This window comes from Panthera uncia, chromosome X, assembly GCF_023721935.1.
Source record: "Panthera uncia isolate 11264 chromosome X, Puncia_PCG_1.0, whole genome shotgun sequence".
NCBI lineage: Eukaryota > Metazoa > Chordata > Mammalia > Carnivora > Felidae > Panthera > Panthera uncia.
The window spans coordinates 84,942,802-84,966,011 of NC_064817.1; the positions used below are offsets into that span (position 1 = coordinate 84,942,802).

A 23,210-nucleotide genomic window follows, 5' to 3' on the forward strand; every position below is an offset into this window, starting at 1 on the left:
GTCTGGATCCAAATGCAGATTCCACAACTTATTAGTTGCAACTCTGTAAAATGGGATAATAATAGTGTATTTCTTAGGATTGTTAGGGATTAATGAGAAAATACATCTACATATCGTGGAAATAGCATGATCTCTGGAGTCTAACAGACCTTGGCTCAAATTCTAATTCTGCTACTTGCTAGAGACGTTAGGCACTTGAGTTCTCCAAGATTCAGTTTTCTCATTTATAAATGGAGATGATAAAGCCTAACTCAAAGATCTATTGTGATGATTAAACAAAGCATTTTCAAGTTAAATTTCTACAAGTGATTAAAGAAAGCACTTTCTGTAAACCACTTAGCAGAGTGACTGACATATAATAAAAGCTCTATAAATAATGTTATGTTGTTATACAATCTAAGTCATGTAGAGACTCAGTTTTATCTTCTTATTCATGGCTTTAGGGTGAACCTGGTCTGCCTGGATACCCAGGAAACCCGGGAATCAAAGGTTCTATGGGAGATACTGGTTTGCCTGGATTACCAGGGACCCCTGGAGCAAAAGGACATCCAGGCCTTCCTGGATTCCCTGGTAATATACCTTTTCTTGAATGCTTCCTTATGTCCTTCCTTATCTAGTCTAACCTGTGTTGCAGAGCAACTTCTTATTTGGCAGATTTCTATTTCCCAATCAGACACTGACTAGCAACATAATCTTGAACTAGCTCTTTATCTTCTCTTTGCCCAAATTTCTTTCTGTATAAAATGAGAATGAGTATTACCAACTCAGCAGGACAATATCCTGTGAGCAGAGAGACTGTTTGGTAGAGCATTTTTCAACCTTTGACTGTTAGCCACAAGTCAATTAAGAAGCCTGACTATTTTTGTAGGTGATAATGTACACTACCAAACCTTAGCCTGCTGCTGATTCTCTTAGAAAGTTGTACTCGGGCACACAGTTGGGTGGCTGTTGGTAGAACAGTTGTTCAGTTCATTTATATGACAACGACTGAGTCATGTAAGCAAAGGGACTTAGCACTATAGTCAAGTAGGTAGCCTAAACTAGATTGTTATACTATCTGCTCTGTTTATGCTTGTATTTAATTTGTTCACTTGTTTGTCTTTTGGATTTCACAGTGGCATGGATGGAGTGGGCCTTTGGCTATCTTTTCCTTAACCTTCTATTGAAGTATAATGTAGAGTAAAATATACAAGACTATATGCAAGACTATAGATGAGTTTTCACCGGTGTGTGTGTGTGTGTGTGTGTGTGTGTGTGTGTGTGTATGTGTGTGTGTATACACCCACCATATCAAGATATAAAAGAGTTCCCTCACTCCATAAAGTTTACCCATGCCTCTTTACAGTGAAACCACCCCTGCCAAGGTAACCACTGCTATGATTTCTATCACCATCAATTAATCTTGCCTGTTTTGGGAATTCATATAAATGGAATCATACAGTATATATCTTTGTGTCTGGCTTCTTTCACTTATGTCTGTAAGATTCATTTTTCTTGTTGCATGTGTCAGTAGTTTGTTTTTTTATAATTGCTCTGTAACCTTCCATTGAAGAAATACATAATAATCAATTACCCATTCTTCTGTTGAAGGACTTTCAGGCTGTTTCCAGTTTGGGACTATTAAAAAAAGATGCTATTAACATTCTTTGACGTGTCCTTTCATGGACATATATACTCATTTCTCTTAGTAACTTAGTAGTAGAATTACTGAATCATAGAATAGGTAGACATTTAGCTTTAATAGTTTTCCTACTACTAGGAAGGAAGTTTTAGCTTTTAGCCAGTTGTCCAAAGTGGTTTTATAAATTATAGCCCAACCTGCAACATCTGAAATGTTCCTGGGTGGCTTCTAGTGGCTTGTCGTGCTTATATTGTGGTTAGTACTTTGTGTTGTGAAATATCCAGTTGTCCATGTCCTCACCTCATTTGGTATTGTCAGTCTTTTAATTTTAGCTATTCTGGTGAGTACATAGGGGGTCTTTTTTTCAACATTAGATGTTCAAATTTATTTATTTATTTTAATATAATTTATCGTCAAGTTAGCTAACATACAAAAAGAAGCGTCTCATTGAAATTTTCATTTACAGTTTTTAAATGAATGACAGTGTTAAACACCTTTCCATATACTTATTGACCATTTGGGTAGCATCTTTTTGAAATGCCTGCTCCATATTTTTTGATCACATTTATTGGGTTGTTTGCCCTTTTCTTCTAATTGATTCACAGCCCTTCTTTATATATTCTGGATCTGAGTCTTTGTCAGATACATGTATTACAAGTATGTTCTTTCTGTCTCAAATTTGCCTTTCATTCTCAATGCTGTTGTGTGATGAACAAAAGTTGTTAATTTTAATAAAGTCCAGTTTATTAATTTTCTTTCATAGTTAGTGCTTTTTGTATCCTGAATTATTGAACAAATATTTTCCTATTCGGGTTTATGGAAATATCCTTTTATTTTTTTGTAACATTTAATGTTTAAGCTTTTATATTTAGGTTTGGTTTGTCTCAAATAAAAATATTTTTATGGTATGAAGTAGGGGTCAAGGTTCATTTTTTTCCATACAGATATTCAATTGCTCCACACGTTTTTTTTTTCTTTTAAAGAATCTGAGATCTTCTGTTCTGCTCATCAAAAGATATCATTAAGGAAATGAATAGGGAAGCCACAGACTAGGAGAAAATACTTGCAAAACATGTATCTGACAAATGACTGATATCTGGGATATATAAAGAACCTCTACAATTCAATAATAGCAAGATAAACAGTCCACTTTTTTTAAATGGGGAAAACTTTGAAAAGACGTTTCACAAAAGAAGATATGTTGATGGCCAATAAATACATGAAAAGGTGATCAGTATTATCAGCTATTAGAGAAATGCAAACTAAAACCACAATGAAGTAGCAGTTTATTCCTATCAGCATGGTTATTATTAAAACAACTGATATCACCATATGTTGTACAAGGATCTGGAGCAACTAGAATTCCCAAACATTGTTGTGAGCGTCAAATGGTTTGGCAGGTTGTGTTTTTGTTTGTTTGTTTTTTGTTTTTTTTATAAGACACACCATACACTTACTCTGACTCAGCAGTTCCATTTCTATCTAGGTATTTACCCAAGATATATTAAGACATGTCCACAAAAATACTGGTCCAGAAATATTCATAGCAGTGTTAACTTCATAATAGCTAAAAACTGGAAGTAGACCAGGTTTCCATAAAGATAGATATTCGTAATACATAAAACCTGACAAATGTCTGACAAATACCCAAATGTCTGACAGTAGATGAATGGATTAAAAAATTGGTATATCCATACAATAGAATCCTATCAATTCTACTACTGTAATGTTGTGGTAATTATTTTTATTATGAATATATAATAATGCCATGCTTGGATAAATAAGTTTAAAACTTAAAATTATTCTTAAAAATATTACAAACATCAGCATCTTTCTTTTTTTTTCCTATTCACTATTTTTTTTGCTAATACTATAAATAGTGAGTTTGAGTTGTAATTCTTAACACAATGCAGATTTCCTTTTATTATTAAATTGAACTCTACTTTAGGAACCCCAGGACTTCCTGGACCAAAAGGTATTAGTGGTCCTCCTGGGAACCCTGGCCTTCCAGGAGAACCTGGTCCTGTAGGTAAGCATGAAACCTAAGGATTTGTTGTTCTGTAAAACTAAGGCTCATATTCATTTTGAGAAAGTCAGATCATTTCTGGGAGTTGTGAACATTTTTAAGACAAGGAAACATGGTGATCATTCATTTATTTAGTACCATTCGTTAGGCACAAACTGAACAACTCTTAATAAAAGTTACTTAAAATTAGTACTTTGGAACCTTATTTGGGGGGCTCTTTCCAGGGAGAGTTATTTCAAGTATCCTACAATAGTAGAAGCTCTCGTATTTTTTAGAATGGCAAGGTGTAGCACTGTTGTTTGTTTGCTGCATTCTAAAGCAAATTACTCCTCATGGCCCCATCTGAGGCCTATAATGCACCCTGTTCCACTCCCACACCTTGCTCTCCTTGATATTCTACAGCTAGATTAAAATGAGAAACTGAAAATTTTGGGTACTGAATGCATGATAAGGCTCTTATTCTCATTAGCTATTATTCTTTTAATGCCTCTTTTTCACAAGATTTTGTGGTTTAAAGGGGTGTCTCAGAGGTACTTTGTGGTCATTTGGATAGAACTGTTTGAAGCTGGTATGAAAAGAATGGGGAATATGGAAGGAAATGGAATTGGGAAGATAGGTGAAACCTGCTGTACTCTGTTTTAGGTGGTGGCGGTCGTCCTGGGCCACCAGGGCCTCCAGGTGAAAAAGGCAATCCGGGTCAAGATGGTATCCCTGGCCCAGCTGGACAGAAGGGTGAACCAGGTGCCATATTTATTCATTGTTCCTAATTTTCTAATTTCTTCTTTGTCTTCTTTAATTTTTGCCCTTTTTTCTCCACAATCAACTTATATCTTCTTTCTTAACCTCTAAGCTACTACACACTTTTCTCTTCCTAATTACCTTCTTGCACTCTGTACTGAGAATATTACTTCACATTTATCCATCAGGTTGCCTCCTTCTTATGAAAAACTCCATATAATTTCTTTCCAAGTTTTTCATGTGAAGAAGTTACCCAGCTTTTTTCAACTTCTCTGGATGACCTCGTTTCACTATGCAATCTATTTTCCATTTATATATATTATATGTATAATATGTAAAGATGTATTTAACACTTATCACAAGTAGAATATATTTTATACAGTTTTCTCATGTTAGAATTGTGATTGCATGTTGGAAATAAATCTTCTGCATGGTTCATATATGTAGTAACACTTAGGAAAAACCTGATAAGTTTCTCAGGACCCATGGGGGAGGGGAAGGAAAAAAAAAAAAAGAGGTTAGAGTGGGAGAGAGCCAAAGCATAAGAGGCTGTTAAAAACTGAGAACAAACTGAGGGTTGATGGGGGGTGGGAGGGAGGGGAGGGTGGGTGATGGGTATTGAGGAGGGCACCTTTTGGGATGAGCACTGGGTGTTGTATGGAAACCAATTTGACAATAAATTTCATATATTGATAAATAAATAAATAAATAAATAAATAATAAAAACCTGAATGGTCCTTAAAAAAATTGTCCTTGTTTCATTTATTATTATCTATTTGAGAGTTTTTGGTTTATTCTCTGACAGGTCAACCAGGCTTTGGAATCCCAGGACCCCCTGGACTTCCAGGACTTTCTGGTAAACTTTAATAAAACATGCTAAATCAGTCCAAATAAAGAGAATATGCTCCAGCACACTTAATTTTCCATCTTCACCATTTGCTGTTATAAAATTCACATACAATCCCAGAAAACTCAAAGCTCAAGTTCTATCTTAAAGCAGTTCTTAATTAAGAATTTAGTATAAAGAATCGTGCTATATAAAAATGCATTCTTAAAGAAATTAACATATAGACATCTCTTCATTACTTTCATCAATAACTGCTGAGGAAATGATATAAAGCACATTTGTAGGAAGAAGTAGATTTCACTAAATGTTTTCAAAATCTTTCAGCCAGGGAACACCTGGGTGGCTCAGTTGGTTAAACATCCGACTCTTGACTTTGGTTCGGGTCATGATCTCATGGTTCAGATCAAGCCCCACGTTGGACTCTGTGCAGATAGCCTGACAGCGAGGAGCCTGCTTGGGATTCTCTCTCCCTTTCCCTCTCTCTCTCTCTCTCTCTCTCTCTCTTGCAAAATAAATAAATAAATAAAATTTTAAAAAAGGTCTTTCAGTTGGAAAAAAAAACTACCACTCTTTTATCCCCATGGAAATAAAACCAAGGTAATATAAGGAAACTTTGTAGGAATATGTACCAATAATAAAAATTGAAAACTCCATATTAATATACATCTTGCATTTTGAGTGAGTATGTGCACATACACATCTACTTTCTTGCATTTGTTCTTACTTTCATTGTAAGCACCAGATAGTTAAATGAATGACTGAATGTGTGTACAGGTATGCCTGTTCATTTTCTGAAAGGACCATTGGCTATTCTATGGGGGCTTTTTTCAAACCACAGACATACCTCATAGAAATTCCTATATCCTTCCCATGATCCCAATGTGAAAATTATTACTTTAATGTGCCACTGTTATATCACTTTCAGGCATGTTGGTGGTGTATACAAAATGTTGAGAACAGTTTGTCTAGATTGGGATTCTAAATCTTGGATAGAATGGTCTTCAGAGACACACAGCAGCTGCTGAAGATCTATGTCTTCATTGGTCTCAAAATTAGTCTCAAAATATTTGTTTAAGGAATTTCCTCCAGCCATCTCTAACTTATTCATGCCAATGCTTTAAACTGTTCTAGTTTTTTTTTTTTTTTCTCACAGCTACTAATCATGTGATCATTGCTTTGTGCCCTAATACAAAGGGTATCTTTCAGGATCCAAGGTGTAATTGTTTTTATATTTCTATACATACTCTAATAAATATTTCTTATAACAAATTAATATGTTTAATAAAAAGAATGTTTTTAATGGGTTAGGGATTTGGCAGGAGATAGAAATGACCCTAGCACATTCTATTACTTGTTCTAATAGGAATGAATAGATTTAGCCTTACAGGCAAGCCTAATACTCAATATCATTTAATGTGTTCCCTAATGTCACTTTGCTTTCATAGGTCAAAAGGGTGATGGGGGATTACCTGGCATTCCAGGAAATCCTGGACTTCCTGGTCCAAAGGGAGAACCAGGCTTTCAGGGTTTTCCTGGTGTGCAGGGTCCCCCAGGCCCTCCTGGTTCTCCAGCTCCAGCTCTGGAAGGCCCTAAAGGCAACCCTGGGCCCCAAGGTCCTCCTGGGAGACCAGGTATGTACATGAGTGGTGGGGGAATGGTCTATTTTATTAGTTAATTTATTTCATTTTGCTGGCAGGTTATTCAGTCTTTGGGACTTTAGACTCTATAATCTAAGAACTTCTTACAAGTAAATAGCTTGGTTTATACCTAGCTCCATCTGTTTCTCTGGCATCTAATCCTTCTTTTCATTAATGCCTTTCATCATTTACATAAAGTTGAACGAAAACAAATCAACATGGAAGAAAAAAGAAAATTGTGGATTTATTAGTCTTTTTATTAAACGTAAAGCTATACTGATAACCTGGCAGCAAAATGCCTCTGCATTTTTAATGTGAGCTTCTCAGCATGTCATCACAGAAATCATTTTAGTGGTCACCCCATAGATGCTTGTGGTTCATACCAAAAGTGTTGCTATGGTTCTGTCATATGATCAGCCAATGTCACCAAGCACAATAAAAAAATGTGATCTTCTCTAGGAACTAGGCAATCAAATTTATCCTCAACATCACAGCATGATTAAATTGAATAGCGATCTCTTCATACCAACTTCATGTCTATACCTCATTTGTCTTATGTTAACTGCTCTAGTAGCCTCAATTTTGCATCCAAAGTTCACTTTTCATTTTGTGTATGTGCTGTGTCACTTCATTTTGCTAAGTTTGGAATGCTTGTTCTCATATGGGGTTAATGTCGCTGAGCCCAATCACTGGTGATAGATTATTAACAGATTTTTGGGACTTGATATTCAATTTTTATATTTCAGGTAATTAAAAATTTGGTCTTCGTGATTTAAAATAATAAGAGAAATCTAAGGTTAAAGAAACAAAACAGTTGTCCTTTTATCCTTTGAAAGTCTGGCTCATTTTTTAATGTACTTAAAAATGAAAATTTCCATTTAAATTATGATAAACTCTGAAGTGATTGGAGTTAATTTTAATAAGATATGCTCTGAAAACATGAATCAAATGGGATCACACACTTTGTTCAGAAGGTCATTTTCAAAACCAGATTTTATCTGATCTGACTTGATTATTTATACAAGGTGTTTAGAGTTTTACCTTGTTTTCACTATTGAAGAAAACCAGTGAAATTCTCCTCAGCCATGTTAACTCTTACATGTAAAGAATTAACACAAATATCTTGCTTGGCATGAACGCAATAATTATAAAATAAACCAAACTATTATCTTTTTTTTATATTTTAATCAGCACTCTGGTTATTTGTTCTTTACTAGTAATGAAAGTCACTCTTGAACATTACTGTCAACATAAAGACATTAGTCACAAAGGTGCTTAAAAAATTACTGTTTCTAAAGAAATAATAACAAAAATAGGAAGAAGAACACCTACCTGATGAGTAGTTTGTGACTTCTCATTTGTTCATAAACTACAAATTGAAATGGAGTTTTAAACCTAATTGATCATAGAATTGGTTGTTTTTGTCTGAACTCATTGGTAATGGTTATTATAAAAATGACTTTTTTGCCTTTCAAAATATGTCACATATGCTGTTTTTATTTTAGTGCTGATGCTGACTGGTAATAATTTGGTTTGTATACAGATGCATGAATATGAACTTTCATAGTATTCTTTTATTGAATTAAAGTTTAACTTGAAGAAGTTAGTGTGATGCTTTAGTTTCTTGATATTGCTAACAATTTTGATATTTTTCCTTTTTGTTAATGATGACATTGGGCCTTGGTGAACTTTGATCCCTATCCAGGTCCTACAGGTTAGCTCTTTAACTCCAAAGTAGTAACTGCATGAACTTTGAAACTTTTCTTATATTTTTATATATATTTATATGTATGTGTGTATATATAGTTATACATATATACATGTATGTATATATATGTATATGTGTGTATATATAATTCTCTCTCCCTCTCTATATATAGGTACAGATATATATGTGTACACACACACACACACACACACACACACACATATATATATATATACACACATATAATACACATATATATCTGTACCTAATGCTTTCAAGTGTTTGGATGTATTTTAAGAGCATATATGCCAATTCAGTTCTTACATGTTGGCCTATCTCTGAAACTTGAAAGGAACTTGTAGACTCCAATGTTTCTGTCTATTGGAGTAACCCAAAATTACCTAGTTAGGAACATTAATTTAACATTTTAAATTCATAAGTTTTTGTCATTTTTAGCCAAAAATTTATAGTACCCAAAAGTGTATTTTGTATGATATTTTACTTTTACCTTCAGAGTAGAGTGTATTTCTTATTTTTGTTTTATATCTGTTAATGTAAATGAAATCAAGCCATCCTTCAAAAAAGTATTCTTTTTTTAAAGTTTTAATTTAAATTCCCATTAGTTAACATACAGTGTAATATCAGCTTCAAATACAATTTAGTGATTCAACACTTACAAACAGCACCCAGTGCTCATCACATCCAAGTACATTCCTTAATCCCCATGACCTATTTCACCCATCCACCCCACCTCCCCTCTGGTAACCATCTAATTATTTTCTATAGTTAAGAGTCTGTTTCTTGGTTTACCTCTCTCTCTTTTTTTTCTCTTTGCTTGTCTGTTTTGTTTCTTAAATTTCACATAGGAGTGAAATCATATGTTATTTGTCTTTCTTTGACTGACTTATTTTGCTTAGCATTATACTCTCTAGCTCCGTCCACATCATTGCAAATGGCAAGATTTCATTCTTTTTGATTACTGAGTAATATTCCATATTTTATACACACACACACACACACACACACACACACACACACATATGCACCACATCTTTATCCACTCATCAGTCGATAGACATTTGGGCTGTTTCCCTAATCTAGCTGTTATAGATAATGCTGCTATAAACACAGGGTGTATGGATCCCTTTGAATTAGTATTTTTATATTTTTTAGGTAAATACTTAGTAGTTCAATTGCTGGATCATAGGGTAGTTCTATTTTTAACATTTTGAGGAACCTCCATACTGTTTTTCAGAGTGGATGCACCAATTTGCATTCCCACCAACAGTGCAGGAGGATTCCCCTTTCTCCACATCCTTGAAAAGGCATTCTTTTTTAAACAATAATATGTGTTATCAGATCCTGCAAATTCGCAGTTCTTGACTTGCCACAACTCTTGTAATTTTTCAAATCATCTCATCTTCACATTTTGGGTTGTCACAAAGTTCTAAATTCTACTGCTATGAAAATGGACTAATAGGTATGGAGTAAAAAAAATTTCCTTACAACCAGCACAGAATAGAAGCCTCTTAATCTTATTTTAACCATACATATAAAAACAGTACACACCAAAGAACAGTTAATTGCCAGAAGTTGTCCAATGGAAAATTGCTGATTCATAGTGAAAGATGTTACCCTAATAGGAGTAAAAAGAACCACAAATAACTGAATGTGTTTGTTATTTCAAGATAAATAGGCCTTTTCAAATTTCTAAGGAGGAACTACAAGGGGGAAAGTATATTCCTGAGTTCTGACTACTGGGAATGGCTAGGAGTTTAAAATTCATGATTTTCAAGTTTCTTTTTAGGAAGCCATCTATCTCTATCTGAACTGATTCCCCAGTAACTTACTCCTACATGCTACTTAATTCCTTCCGCAGACCCATAATTTCATACAGCCAGAGTATCTGATGTAGAAGAGACCTAAGTTTTACACTTTTCAAAGAGATATTATTCACCAGGCACTTGTTAAAGATAGCAATACAAGTTTTACTTAAAGACAGTTGCAGTAGGGCACCGACAGTTGCATTAGGGGAGACAGACTGAGCTCAATTCTGAATACAACAAAGAAAAATGAGGATTTATGGTCAACCAGCAGAGTGAGAGTAAGTGAATGAAAAATTACTAGAAAGAAACATCAAGGGAAGGTAGATTCTTGCTAAACTTGCCTTATAGAATCCTTACTAAAGTCAGGCCAAAGACTTAGACATCAAGGTTGGGGGATGGGGGACTTGATCAGATATCAACAGTGGGGTGACTCTCCCTAAACTGACTTAGCAGGATTCTTGCTAAAACTAGACTCAGCATACCAAGAACAGGGCCCTGGCATGAGGCCAGGTTGAGAAGAAGGCTCAGAGGAGCCTGTCTAAAGTTTAGTCAAAGAGAGAATCTTTGTCACATTTGAGAAAACAGAGGCCCAAAGATGTCAAGAAGCTTGCTCAAGGTCATATGGTTAATCGCTGGCATAGCTGGGAATCTGACTGAGAGCTTCCCAGTGCTCTTGTGTTAAGTGTCTGCTTTACTAGTAACACACATAATCCTTCTACAAAGGCAGTTATATGGCTCAATGCTTATGATCTGACTTTTTATTCTAGTTATAATAAGTGACGAAGCAAAATGGACGCCAGGGTGGCTCAGTCGGTTTAGTGTCTGACTCTTGATTTCGGCTCAGGTCATGATCTCATGGTTCATGGGGTTGAGCCCCACATCAGACTCCATACTGATTGTGCAGAACCTGCTTGGGATTCTCTCTCTCTGCTTCTCTCTCTCTCTCCCAAAATAAGTAAATAAACTTCAAAAAATATAAGTGATGAAGCAAAGCTGCTTCTGCCATCTTAGGAGACTCTTAGTTATAGGAAACTGGAGCCTGCCTCCACTCTCTTGTTTTTGTTACCTCATAAATTCCATCAATCCCTATTAACTGCCTCGTGTGTTTTTACAAAATGGATGTCATCAAAAAGATTAAGACAAGTGCATAAGATTTAACTATCACCATGATAAAGAGAAAACTTAAAGCATACTTCGAAGTAGTTTTGAGTACGCCCCTGTCTGACTTGCATAGACGTCTGCTGCCTTGATCACTTCCAGATTTTAGTGTTGGCTAGAAGATTGCTTTCTTCTGAGGCACCAGAATATATTCAAAGAAGAAAAAGGGAAGTAGCCAAATTACTTTAAAAGCAATTTGACATCTTATTTACCAGATGTACTGTAAATTACATAGTTATTGGAACCTAGTGTCTACAGTGTTCTCTTTGCAATAGTGAAAGACTACAACCTTAAATGGAAACTGGATTTAAAATTTACTAATCAATTCATCAGCTTATCTTTAGTTATTACCACTTATGTCCAAGACTTTAAATTTTCTACTTTATTTTTTCAGTTACTTTGTTAGGTCATTTGAGAAATAATGCTTTGAGAGCTCCATGTACAAAATTGACTTGGCATATAACTCATTAAAATTTTACCTCTTGGAAATTAAGATCTTAGAAGTTTTGCTATGATACAATCTGAAGTTTTCCTTGTTACCTACTAAGACCAAAATATATATTTCAGTGACATTTTTCTAAGCATTCTTGTATTGGTCCTACTATAGCATGCAGCATGCACATAGATAAAATGTCTTTACTCAAACTCTGAATTATCTTAGGTAGGAATTCTATTTAACTAATTGTGTGGCCAGACTCTTCCCAAACTGTTGTCATAAATCAGTTTGCCTTCTGAATTCCAAATTGCCAAATGCTTTAAAAGTTTATTACCTGGCAGTAATAATAATAATGTTTTATATTTATGTGACATGCCACCATTTACATCATATAATGTACTTTTATTATAAGCTCATTAAAGACAGAGTTTGGGTCTAGCTAACCTTTGTGTTCCCTGTAGCACCTTGTACATGGAGATATCAGGTCCATATTTTCAAAATTCAATTTGATCTTTAAAACAACACTGTTCGCATTATGTGGGTGAGAAAACAAGCTCAGAGAAATCGAATTGTCCACAATCCCATCGATATAAATAGTAGAACCAAGAATAGATCCTAAGTTTTCTAATTCCTAGGATTCAGTTCTCTAGCACAATTTATTCTCTCTGCTAACCTCAGTGTTTATAAATCATAGCAAGACTTGTAAGGAAAGGAAATTGTGTTTACAGTTAATTAACATTAACCAAGAGTGGTCTTATTTGTAGGCTTTTTATCTTTTTATTTAATGATCCTTCTTTTAATAGTTAATAGACTGATTTAATATGTGCATTGAATAATAATAAAGTTAATTTGGTATTTTCTGTGGTTTGGGGTAGGATATTACATGTCAAAATATTTTAAAGTACCCTTTCACTGATGGCCTTCACATTTTTGGAAAGTTTGGCTCTTTATATTTTAAAGTTCAGTGATGAACAAATATATATATTGGTTTTTCTCTGAATAACTTGTTACAAATAATAATGCAGAAAAGAAAGTTTCTTGATGAATTATGAAAAAAATCAGAAGGTGGCTACATGGAATGATTTTCAAAGAAGGCAAATAGAAGTACAGTTGGTAATGGCCATTGTGTACCTGTATTTTAATTTCTCTAGTCACCTGTGATCTTTGTATTTTTGTCTAATGGGCCTTTTAAAGTTAACTGTACCTCTTTGAGGCAATCTGAACATATCAAGAAGTTTGCACCATGAATTTTTCCTAAGAGAAGCCAGAGGCCAAGATAAACTTAAACATTTATACAAAATTAACCCTTCGTGAAGGGAATGGAAGGCTATCAGCGAAATGGTACTGTCTTTCCAACTTTAATGTTTGAGATGCTAACTTTTGGAAAGCCATGGTAGTAGTGTTAACATGATATCTTTAGTAGAGTTTTCCATTTTTTGAATTAATGAAAACTAGCAGCTTATTTCCTATAATAAGCTCTATTTGAAAATGTTTGGCTCTCTATACTTCTGTATGGTTCTGTTTGCCTACTGATTACGCTGTAGGTATGAGATATGCTGGCAAAGAGGATTATTGTTTAACTTGTGCTATAATGTGAACCACTTCTAACTCATAATCTTATTTTGTACTGTGTGATGTCTGATACTGCTAACATCGATCTTTGAGCTTTGGTGAACTCTGATCTTCCCAGGTTTTCAAGGTTAGACTCTTCACTGGTCAATTCTTTATTTTTTTTTAAATGTTTTGCATGTGTGATAAGAGAAATGCAGTTTTTTGTTTTTGTTTTGTTTTGTTTTGTTTTTGCTATAACTCAGAAGTCATTGAAGGGGGCTGTTATTCTCAAATACTACCTGCTCTGGTATTTAACATATTGGTGAAGGTAATGTTAGTTGTTTATAATCAAGTTTGAAATGACATTAGGTTTTTGTGGCTTCAATTGTTTATAATAGGTAATTCTTACATGAAGACATGTTGAATTTTAAATGGATATACACATATTGTTATCTTTAAGACTGCGTTAAGATTTTTAGTCAGGTATCTGGTCCATTTGTAATTTCTGCATATTGATATTATTTTCTTGAAGTTTTGTTGCTTGACATTGCTCTGATTTGTGTTTATGTGGCTATTTTCAAAAATGGAAGAGCATAGCTGTTGAGGACTTTAAAAATAAAATCTATATGTCCCTTATATCATTAGCAAATCATTAAATTTGAAGGACTCCAGAATGGCAGGTATGAATTAATAACATGTAAATTTCCCAATATGTTATTTTAATTGCAGAAAGAACAATGCCCATAACATGCCTACTTTTTTTTTCAAATATTCTGATAACTTTTCAGCCTGGGGAAAAGAATCATAAAAGATTCCCCTTTTCCCCCGATCTTACTCTTACTTTGTCATTGTTGGGCTGATTAACATTTTTTTTCCTAATAAGATGATTTGCTACCTGATTTCTAGTCCAAATTATACATTATGGATGAAAGCAAATAATTTTGCTTAGAAAACCCTATCTAAGGGGTTTGAACTCAACAATTGCTTTTCTTTGTTTATTTTAGTGTTAAGTATTCCAGCCCTTTATGATCAGGAAGGGAATTTCTAAGTGTGTCTTTCTGGTTGCTGGATTTGGGTGACTATATAATTTAAACTGCTTAAAGATAAAACAATTGTGCTGTTGTGGACCTGCTTCCTCTTTCTTATGTGCCAGATAGAATAGTGTTATCATATGAAATAACATAGAAATAGCTGAAATATTTAAAATGGGCTCATATTTCAAAGATAGGTTCTTTCAGTTTTACTAAGAATGAAGGTAATAATAGTGCTAATAATTTTTAAAAGTCTCTTTCATAATTCTTTCTAAATGCAGGCACTGTGTTAAATAATGTATACATATTATCTTATTTAATCCTTGGTACAACCTGATAAAGTAGGTACTATTCTTATTTCCATTTTAAAAAGGAGGAAATTGAGGCCAAAGAGATTAACAAACTTGCTAAAGCCTAGCAGCTAATGATTATTGGAGCTGGGATTCCAACCTAGCATTCTAGCTCCAGAGCCCAGCGTTCTTAATCTGTAGGCCATGCTGCCTTGTTAGAATGTAGTCATTGATTCTGGGTCTTAGGAGTATTGGAAGAGAACTAAAGTCTGAATTTTATCTCAGATCAAAAAGATGACCCTTTGTCCATAGGTAAGCATGAATTCAGGTATTCTAAATTCATTTGCCTATGATATTTCCTTCCAAAGTAATCACTATATATTTTCCTTTTTTATTGAAACCAATGAAACACTAAGATAACCAGAGGAGAAAATGTGTAAGTGCTAACTTTTGCCTGTTCATTTCTTAGTGCTTCATAACTAGTTTCTTAAGGCAGAACTAGATAGTCCTAGCTTCAATCACTGTGTAGCAAGTAAGTAACAGTTATTTCCCACCTAGTGACAAAACATGTGGCCATTCACAAGATCCCCTTGGTTGCTTCATAGACCTAATATCTTTATTTAGAATGAAAAGTTAAAAATATAGTATAAGGAAAAGAGCTTAGCAAAAATCCTATTTTAAATAATTTTATTTATTCACAAGACATATGCAAAATTTTTCTTCAGAAATAATTTAAATGAATTTCTGACACTAAAATATTACCGTATATTAATAAGCATGGCACTAAAATGAAATCAAACAGTTTGCTCAAGTAACTATCTTAATTGCATAGTAATAAAAGCCGAATGAAACCACTTACAGATACTACTTACAAAATAACTACTTATAAAGCAATTTGATATTAATCGCAATGAGACAAATTGCTTGAATCCCTGATTGTCCTAAGTACCAATTCTTAAAGTGTGGTCTGAAACCAGCAGCTTTAGTTACAGGGCACTTGTTAGAATGCAGATTCCTGGACCCCTCCCCAGCCTTACTGAATCCAAAACTTTGGGGGTAAGCTCAAGAATATGTTTTATCAGAGTGTCCTGGGGATTCTGATACATGCTCCAATTTGAGAACAGTGTCCTATAGTGTTTGTTTACTTTCACTTAAGTTAAACACTTGGGGTTACAGAAGCAATCTTTATTATAATGTCCTGGGTCCTTTCTTTAACTGTGATCTTATTAGATTTAACATACAATAAAATGCAAACTAAAATGGTCTGCAAATAAGAGTTAATAACAAAAAGAACCCAGCCTAATTTATATTAGAAAGGGTTATCATAGGTCTATATATTTTAATGTAGTCTGGATTTTATTCTGCAAACTAATAGGATTTAGGTGACTGATAATTTAAAAGCCAGACTTTTATACTACTCTTATGCTATACTGAAATTTGGCCATTTGTTGTGCATTATCAAGGTCTACCAGGTCCAGAAGGTCCCCGGGGTCTCCCTGGAAAAGGAGGTATTAAAGGAGAGAGAGGAAACCCAGGCCAACCTGGGCAACCTGGTTTGCCTGGTTTGAAAGGAGATCAAGGACCACCAGGACTCCAGGTAGGAAATGGGGGTAGATATTTGATGAGAAAGGGGTGTGGGTGTTTGCATTCAAAATGAGAATTCTAAGCTGCATTATTTTTATTAGTATTTACTGGTCAAGGCTGTATATATGGCTCCCTGGTGAATTACAAAGAAAAAAAAGGCAAGTTTCCTATTTTTTCCAACTAAAGGAACTTTGTTACTGTATAGTTAAGGAGTTCCTCAGAAGATATATTACCTGGAGTCATTGCTATGTATATTGTTTAGGTTTGAGAAACCTTCTTTTCAGTGAAAGCAAATTCATAAAAGGAGACACACATATCAGAGCATTGAATGTGGATGAGACCTTTCACAGGGAAGTAATTAGAGTTGAGTGGGGATATTTTAGACTTTGAAATTAGAATTAGGTTCAAATTTCAGCTCCACTTCACACTTCTGCTTTGTGTCTATGAGTAAAAAAAAAAGTCCTGTAAAAAAGGAATAATAACATATCCCTACATCTGTACTCCTGTACTTTTGCACATTGGTTTGAGTGACCCAGAAAGTCACATGCTTCTTTATGGATCATTAATGTTTCTTACATTCATTCAGGAGGATTGTTAGATTGCGACCAACACAGTTTGGGCTCAGTCTTTTAACTCTGGTGGCTGCTTTATAGCAGAAAAAAGAAAAAGGATCTAAAAAAGTAGTCCTTAAAGCTTTCCAGCAACTAACCTCTTTTCCTCATGTCACCACTATTCTTCTAGACACATGCTAGAATTAAATTTTAGTCTTCTCTTTATTCATTCTCTACTTACTCCCTCCTCACTCATTTCCCTCATTCTTCCAGTTCACATGTCTCTATACTTGATTCAAGACTACTACTGCCTGATACCAAGATTTCATGAATCTAGTATTATCAAGTTCTGTTCATTTTCTTTTGTGTAAATTAGTTCTTATATTTGCATGTTTTTTAATTATTTTATTGGAAATAATGTTAAACTTACAGAAAAACTCCAAGAATGGTAAAAAAAAAACTTCATGTATCACTTATTCAGATGGACTGGTTGTTAATGTTTTACCCTGTATGTTGTATGTGTGTGTATATATATAAACATTTGAGAATAAGTTGCAACTGTCATGCTTTTTTAGTACTAAATACCTGAGTGCATACTGATTTTAATATATTCTATTTTTAAAAATAGAATGTTCCTTCTTTTGTCTGCTCTTTCTTCACTCTAGTTATGCATCCCAAGCTGGAATACTACATGAGTGATGTTGTGTCCTCCATCAGATATTTAGGCCCAAAATGGTCATCTGCCCTTCATTGGTGATTTTAATTTTGATCATTCCAACAAATTGTTATCTGATTTCTCCACTGTATGGTTACTATTCTTCTCCTTGTAACTAATAAGCAAAACTATAGGAATGCACATTAAGACCATGCAAATATATTGCTCATCAGAATTTCCCCATATAGTTAAATCTATTTATGATTTTTGTCTCAACCAACCAATACTAGAATAGTGGCAAATTGATAATTTTTTAACTCTAGCACTACCTCTACATATACCAGTCAGCCCTTTGGTAAGCAAGAGCCTCCCTTCTCTTCCATGTATTGTTTATTTATTATTAGTATGGACACATAAATTCTCTTTTTTAATCATTTTTAAGTTTTTTAAACTGTAATTACCTATTTTCATGCTCAAATTATCCTGGATTTGGAAACTTCTTCAAGCTGGATCCTATGTCTTTCTAACATGCCCTGTTTTTTTAAGCTGTTTCTTACATGTTGGACTAATATGTACCATGTTTGCCCCTCTTTTATTCCTAATAATGAGAGTTTCATTTTAACACACTTACTCTTCCTTTAGGTACATTCTAGACTTCCTCTCAACTCTTCTTCTTCCCATAGTTTTCCTGTCCCTCAAACCCAATTAAGTAACAGGTCCTGCTATATTTTTTGCTAAGTCTTGCAGACTATCATTTCTGCACTTGCACTTGTGATTCTAACCGAAGCACTTATCACCTCAGTGCTACACTAAAAAAAAACAAAAACAAAAACAAAAACAAAAAAAAACCTCTTTCTTAATGATGATAAAATAATAGCTGCCATTTCTTAAGTACACACTATATGGCAATCAGTTTTATAAGTACTTAATATGAGCTATCTCATTTAATCCTCACAAAACCTCCATGAAGTTAATACTATTATTTTCTCTATGTTAGAGGTGAGAAAACTGTGAATCAAAGGGGTTAAATAATCAACTCAAGGTCACACGGACTAGTAAGAGGCAAAATTGGGATTTGGATCTTGGAAGTTTGACTCTAGAGCCAGTGCTATAAATGAATATGAATACTATATAACCTCACTCTCTCCCCCTCCAATTTTCTTTTCTAAAATTAACAATTTTGTTTATTCAGGGTAATCCTGGTCGGCCAGGTCTCAATGGAATGAAAGGAGATCCTGGTCTCCCAGGTGTTCCAGGATTTCCAGGTATTTGAAGGGATATTTTGAAGTTCCCTTTTTATTTTAAACTCTTTTGGGATAAGATACCCATTTTCTGATTTGACTGGGTAAATGCTAGGCCCCTGTTGCTTTTCTGTGCCATTATATGTACCTTCTTTGCAGGCATGAAGGGACCCAGTGGAATACCTGGTTCAACTGGCCCTGAAGGGGATCCAGGACTTGTTGGCCCCCCAGGTAAGACTTACTCCAGGAGCTAGTTATACCTAATTTTTAAACACATTGAGGAATTTGAATGTTTGCATTCTGTCTTTCAACTAAAATTTTAGAGTCTCAGTCCCCAACAACTGAGGGATTGTTCCCTTTATTTACTCATCTCTCAACCTCTCTAATTACTAATGTAATATTGATACCAGATCTTTTAAGTTTAAGATGGATACAGGGCTAACAATAATGCTTCACTAAGATTTTTATTGGCTTTTATACTAACCTTCCCGTATTCAGTTGAACAAATCACAAGAGCAAGTCATTTTTAGTTGGAAGTATTTTTAATATGAGAATAGTTCTTTTTGCTGGAGACTTATAGAGGTTTCCTGTAAATTGAAATAGGACAAGCGCTAAATTCCATCACTAGTTCAGTGGGACACTTGACAAGCACAATAAACAAGAAGCGCAAATGATGTTAGAATCAGAATGGACTTGTCCGGAAATAGAATTGTCTTCTCCTGACACAGATTTGTAATGGATTAGACTTTCTAGTAACCAAGTCATGCTTCAAGGCTTGAAAATAAGGACAGTAGGCCTAATTTTTCCATTGACCCTAAGGAAATTATTTATTTTTTCAGTCTTCTGGGTGAGATGATAGTTTTCCCAGACACATTTCTTTTGGACATGGCAGTATTTCAACACCTATAACTTGTGTCTTTCATACCAATTTTTATTCTGACCTTAGGACACTTTGGCATCCATTCCTTCTGGCCTTTCTTTTTCCTACCTTCAAAATTGAATATTTTACCTCTTAGGTCCCCCTGGATTACCTGGTCCTTCAGGACAGAGTATTATAATCAAAGGAGATGTTGGTCCACCAGGGATCCCAGGCCAGCCTGGATTAAAAGGTCTACCAGGACTACCAGGACCTCAAGGCTTACCAGGTACCTTTGCAGATCATCTTTCTAAGCCTTATCTATTTGAGAACATTTCCCTAGTTCTCCTGTTACTTGCCAGAGTTCATTTCTGAGGAGTCTCAACAGCTCGTAGAATAGCAGACTGCCACAGGTCCCATCTCCCGTTTTCTTGAAAATGTTCATTTCTCATGCCCTAATCTTATCCTTTACGCCAAGTCTGACCTCTCCTAGCCAGTTCCTCTGGCTATTCTAATTTGAATGATTGTGTTAATGTTGTTACAAATTTTGTGAAGAAATGAAAATGCATTCAAGATCTGGTGCTTTCTCTGTTCCAACCACCAGAAGGATACAAAGCTAAGTTGGTGGACTCACTTCCCCACTGTGAGACCTCATGATTTTTAAACTAAATCCTGTCTAGTTGGCCATTTGACTCTATGCTTGCAGCCAACTCTGATTATAAAACAAAGCTAGAAACTAACTTCAGTCTTTCTCACTTATTAAGTGATTGGTTGTCAATCTTTCCATAATCTAAATGAACCAGGCAGTAACAACTCCCACCTGTGGTGGGACAGATAACAAAGTCAGGCCTTGTACTCCTATTTTGTTCTGAGGCAAAGACACAACTGCCATATTATGGGAATCTCTACAGAGAAAAATTGATCATTTAAAACTAAAGCTAGGGGCGCCTGGGTGGCTCAGTCGGTTAAGCGTCCGACTTCGGCTCAGGTCATGATCTCGCGGTCCATGAGTTCGAGCCCCGCGTCGGGCTCTGTGCTGACAGCCCAGAGCCTGGAGCCTGTTTCAGATTCTGTGTCTCCCTCTCTCTGCCCTCCCCCGTTCATGCTCTGTCTCTCTCTGTCTCAAAAATAAATAAACGTTAAAAAAAAATTAAAAAAATAAAATAAAACTAAAGCTAAATCCTTGTCTGCTTCGTTTGCCCCAGGCTTGAGCTATTCCTTCATGTATCTGGATTGAAGACAAGACAAAATTATGAATTTAGTGACACTGAAGGACCTTAAGTTTCCTGTATCTGTCTGGATATGGAATTACACCCATATTTGAAGACCTGTTTTCTTCCCCTATAGGTCCAATTGGCCCTCCAGGAGATCCTGGACGCAACGGACTCCCGGGCTTTGATGGTGCAGGAGGGCGCAAAGGAGACCCAGGTCTGCCAGGCCAGCCAGGTGAGACAAGTAGAATAATGCTGCCAATAGCATTCTCAAGTCTGAGACACTTGTACATGTATGGTGTCAAATTGGAGCTGTGAGAGTTTTCTCTTGAGAGAATGTACCTACCTGCTGACTCTGTTGCTGGGGGAAAAGAGGATAGCACATACAAGGAAATTTCCCAGTATAAGAAAAGCATAGAAAGCTTATGTGTGTGTGTGTGTGTGTGTGTGTGTGTGTGTGTGTGTGTGTTTAGAGCACTGGAAAACCCAGCTCTTCCTCAAAAGTTTTTCCAGGCACTCCCTGTACTTAACCTGTTCTGATCTTTTTCAGTGTATTGATTTAAATCCCATGACCATCTTGACACTATTGTGAATCCTTCCATGTTTGAAAATATGACAATACAATTTAATTTCCCCCATAAAATTCAGTAAATGTAGTTGTAGAGTTTGTAAAGTTTAAACTGATCCCCATAGAACTTTGAGAGTCATAGTGGTATACTGAGATGACAAATTAATACTCAGATTTTTTCGTTCATTGATGAATAGGTGCTCCTGATAATATTGATTCTGGTATCCACTAGATTTCCAATATGTTCTCCAGCTACTTCCTAGAAGAATTTGAATCACCTTGCAATAAAAAATCCAGGCAGAGGAACTGAATAGACACTTTTCCAAACTAGACATATAGATGGCCAACAGACACGTGAAAAGATGCTCAATATCACTACTCATCAGGGAAGTGCAAATCAGAATGACAATGATATATCATCTTATACTCATCCCATCAAAAGACAGGAAATAACGAGTGTTGACAATGACATGGATTAAAAGGAACCCTCATGCACGGTTTGTGGTAATGCAAATTGGTGCAGCCATTGTGGAAAACAGTATAGAGGTTCCTCAAAAAATTAAAAATAGAATTACCACAATGATCCAGTAAATCTACTACTGGGTATTTCTGCAAAAAAAACAAAAACACTAATTCCAAAAGATATACCCACCCCTCTTTATTGTGGCATTATTTACAATAGCCAAGATATGGAAGCAGCCCAGCTGTCCACTAATAGATGAACAGATAAAGATGTGATACACACACACACACACACACACACACACACACACACAAAGGAATATTACTCAGCCATAAGAAAGAATGAGATCTTGTCATTTACAACAACATGGATGGACCTAGAGTGTATAATACTAAATGAAATAACTCAAAGAAAGAGAAATACCATGAGTTCACTCATATGTGGAATTCAATAAACAAATGAACAAACAGGAAAAAAAAGAGACAAACAAAAAACTAGACTCTTGAATACAGAGAACAAACTGGTGATTGTTAAAGGGGAGGTGGATTGGGGGTGGGTGAAATAGATAGAGGGGATTGAAAGTACTCACTTATCATGATGAACAATGATTAATGTATTGAATTGTTGGATTACTGTATTGTACACCTGAAACTAATATACTGTTTGTTAACTCTACTTCAATAAAAAAATTAAAATTAAAAAAACACACTCGGAAGATTGCTAAAACAGAAATAAATGATAATAAACTCAATAGATTTTTAATATGTGTTAGCAACTCTAGACAATATAAATATAACTCTGAATAATATAAACATAAAGAATATTTATTGGCAAAAAATATCAGTGGCAGCAAAACAGAGTGGTAATACCTATCGTCTTCCTGGAACCAATACCCTGCCATTTCATTAACTGCATACAGGAAAGAAACAAGTTAGTATCATCACATGTGGGCATTGCTGTGAAGGTTCCCCAAAGTGAAAATGTGTATACACAGTGGCAAAATGCCTGTGTATAAAGAGAAATTTAAAATAAGCTCAAATCAAGAGGCTAACTAGAGAAAGGGAATCAGTGGCAAATTGAAAATAGACATTTTGAAACGACTGCTTTAGAGTGCCCTGCCTATTCTCTAAACAAAAAGGTATGCTGGAGAATAATTCCCCAGATTCAAAGGAAAATGTTTTTCAGCACTGAAACTGGCAGACTGATGGCAAC

General features: G+C 35.1%; 1 protein-coding gene across 1 annotated transcript in view; it reads left to right on the forward strand.

Moving 5' to 3' along the window:
* Positions 1–23,210, forward strand: part of COL4A5 (collagen type IV alpha 5 chain) — a 237,673-nt gene that overhangs the window by 205,799 nt on the left and 8,664 nt on the right. Inside the window, exons 37-46 of the mRNA XM_049644165.1 lie at positions 444–570; positions 3,570–3,650; positions 4,290–4,388; positions 5,191–5,241; positions 6,678–6,863; positions 16,333–16,466; positions 18,852–18,924; positions 19,060–19,131; positions 19,917–20,045; positions 21,104–21,202. Coding sequence (XP_049500122.1) covers positions 444–570; positions 3,570–3,650; positions 4,290–4,388; positions 5,191–5,241; positions 6,678–6,863; positions 16,333–16,466; positions 18,852–18,924; positions 19,060–19,131; positions 19,917–20,045; positions 21,104–21,202 — 1,051 coding nt within the window. The remainder of the gene's footprint in view (positions 1–443; positions 571–3,569; positions 3,651–4,289; positions 4,389–5,190; positions 5,242–6,677; positions 6,864–16,332; positions 16,467–18,851; positions 18,925–19,059; positions 19,132–19,916; positions 20,046–21,103; positions 21,203–23,210) is intronic.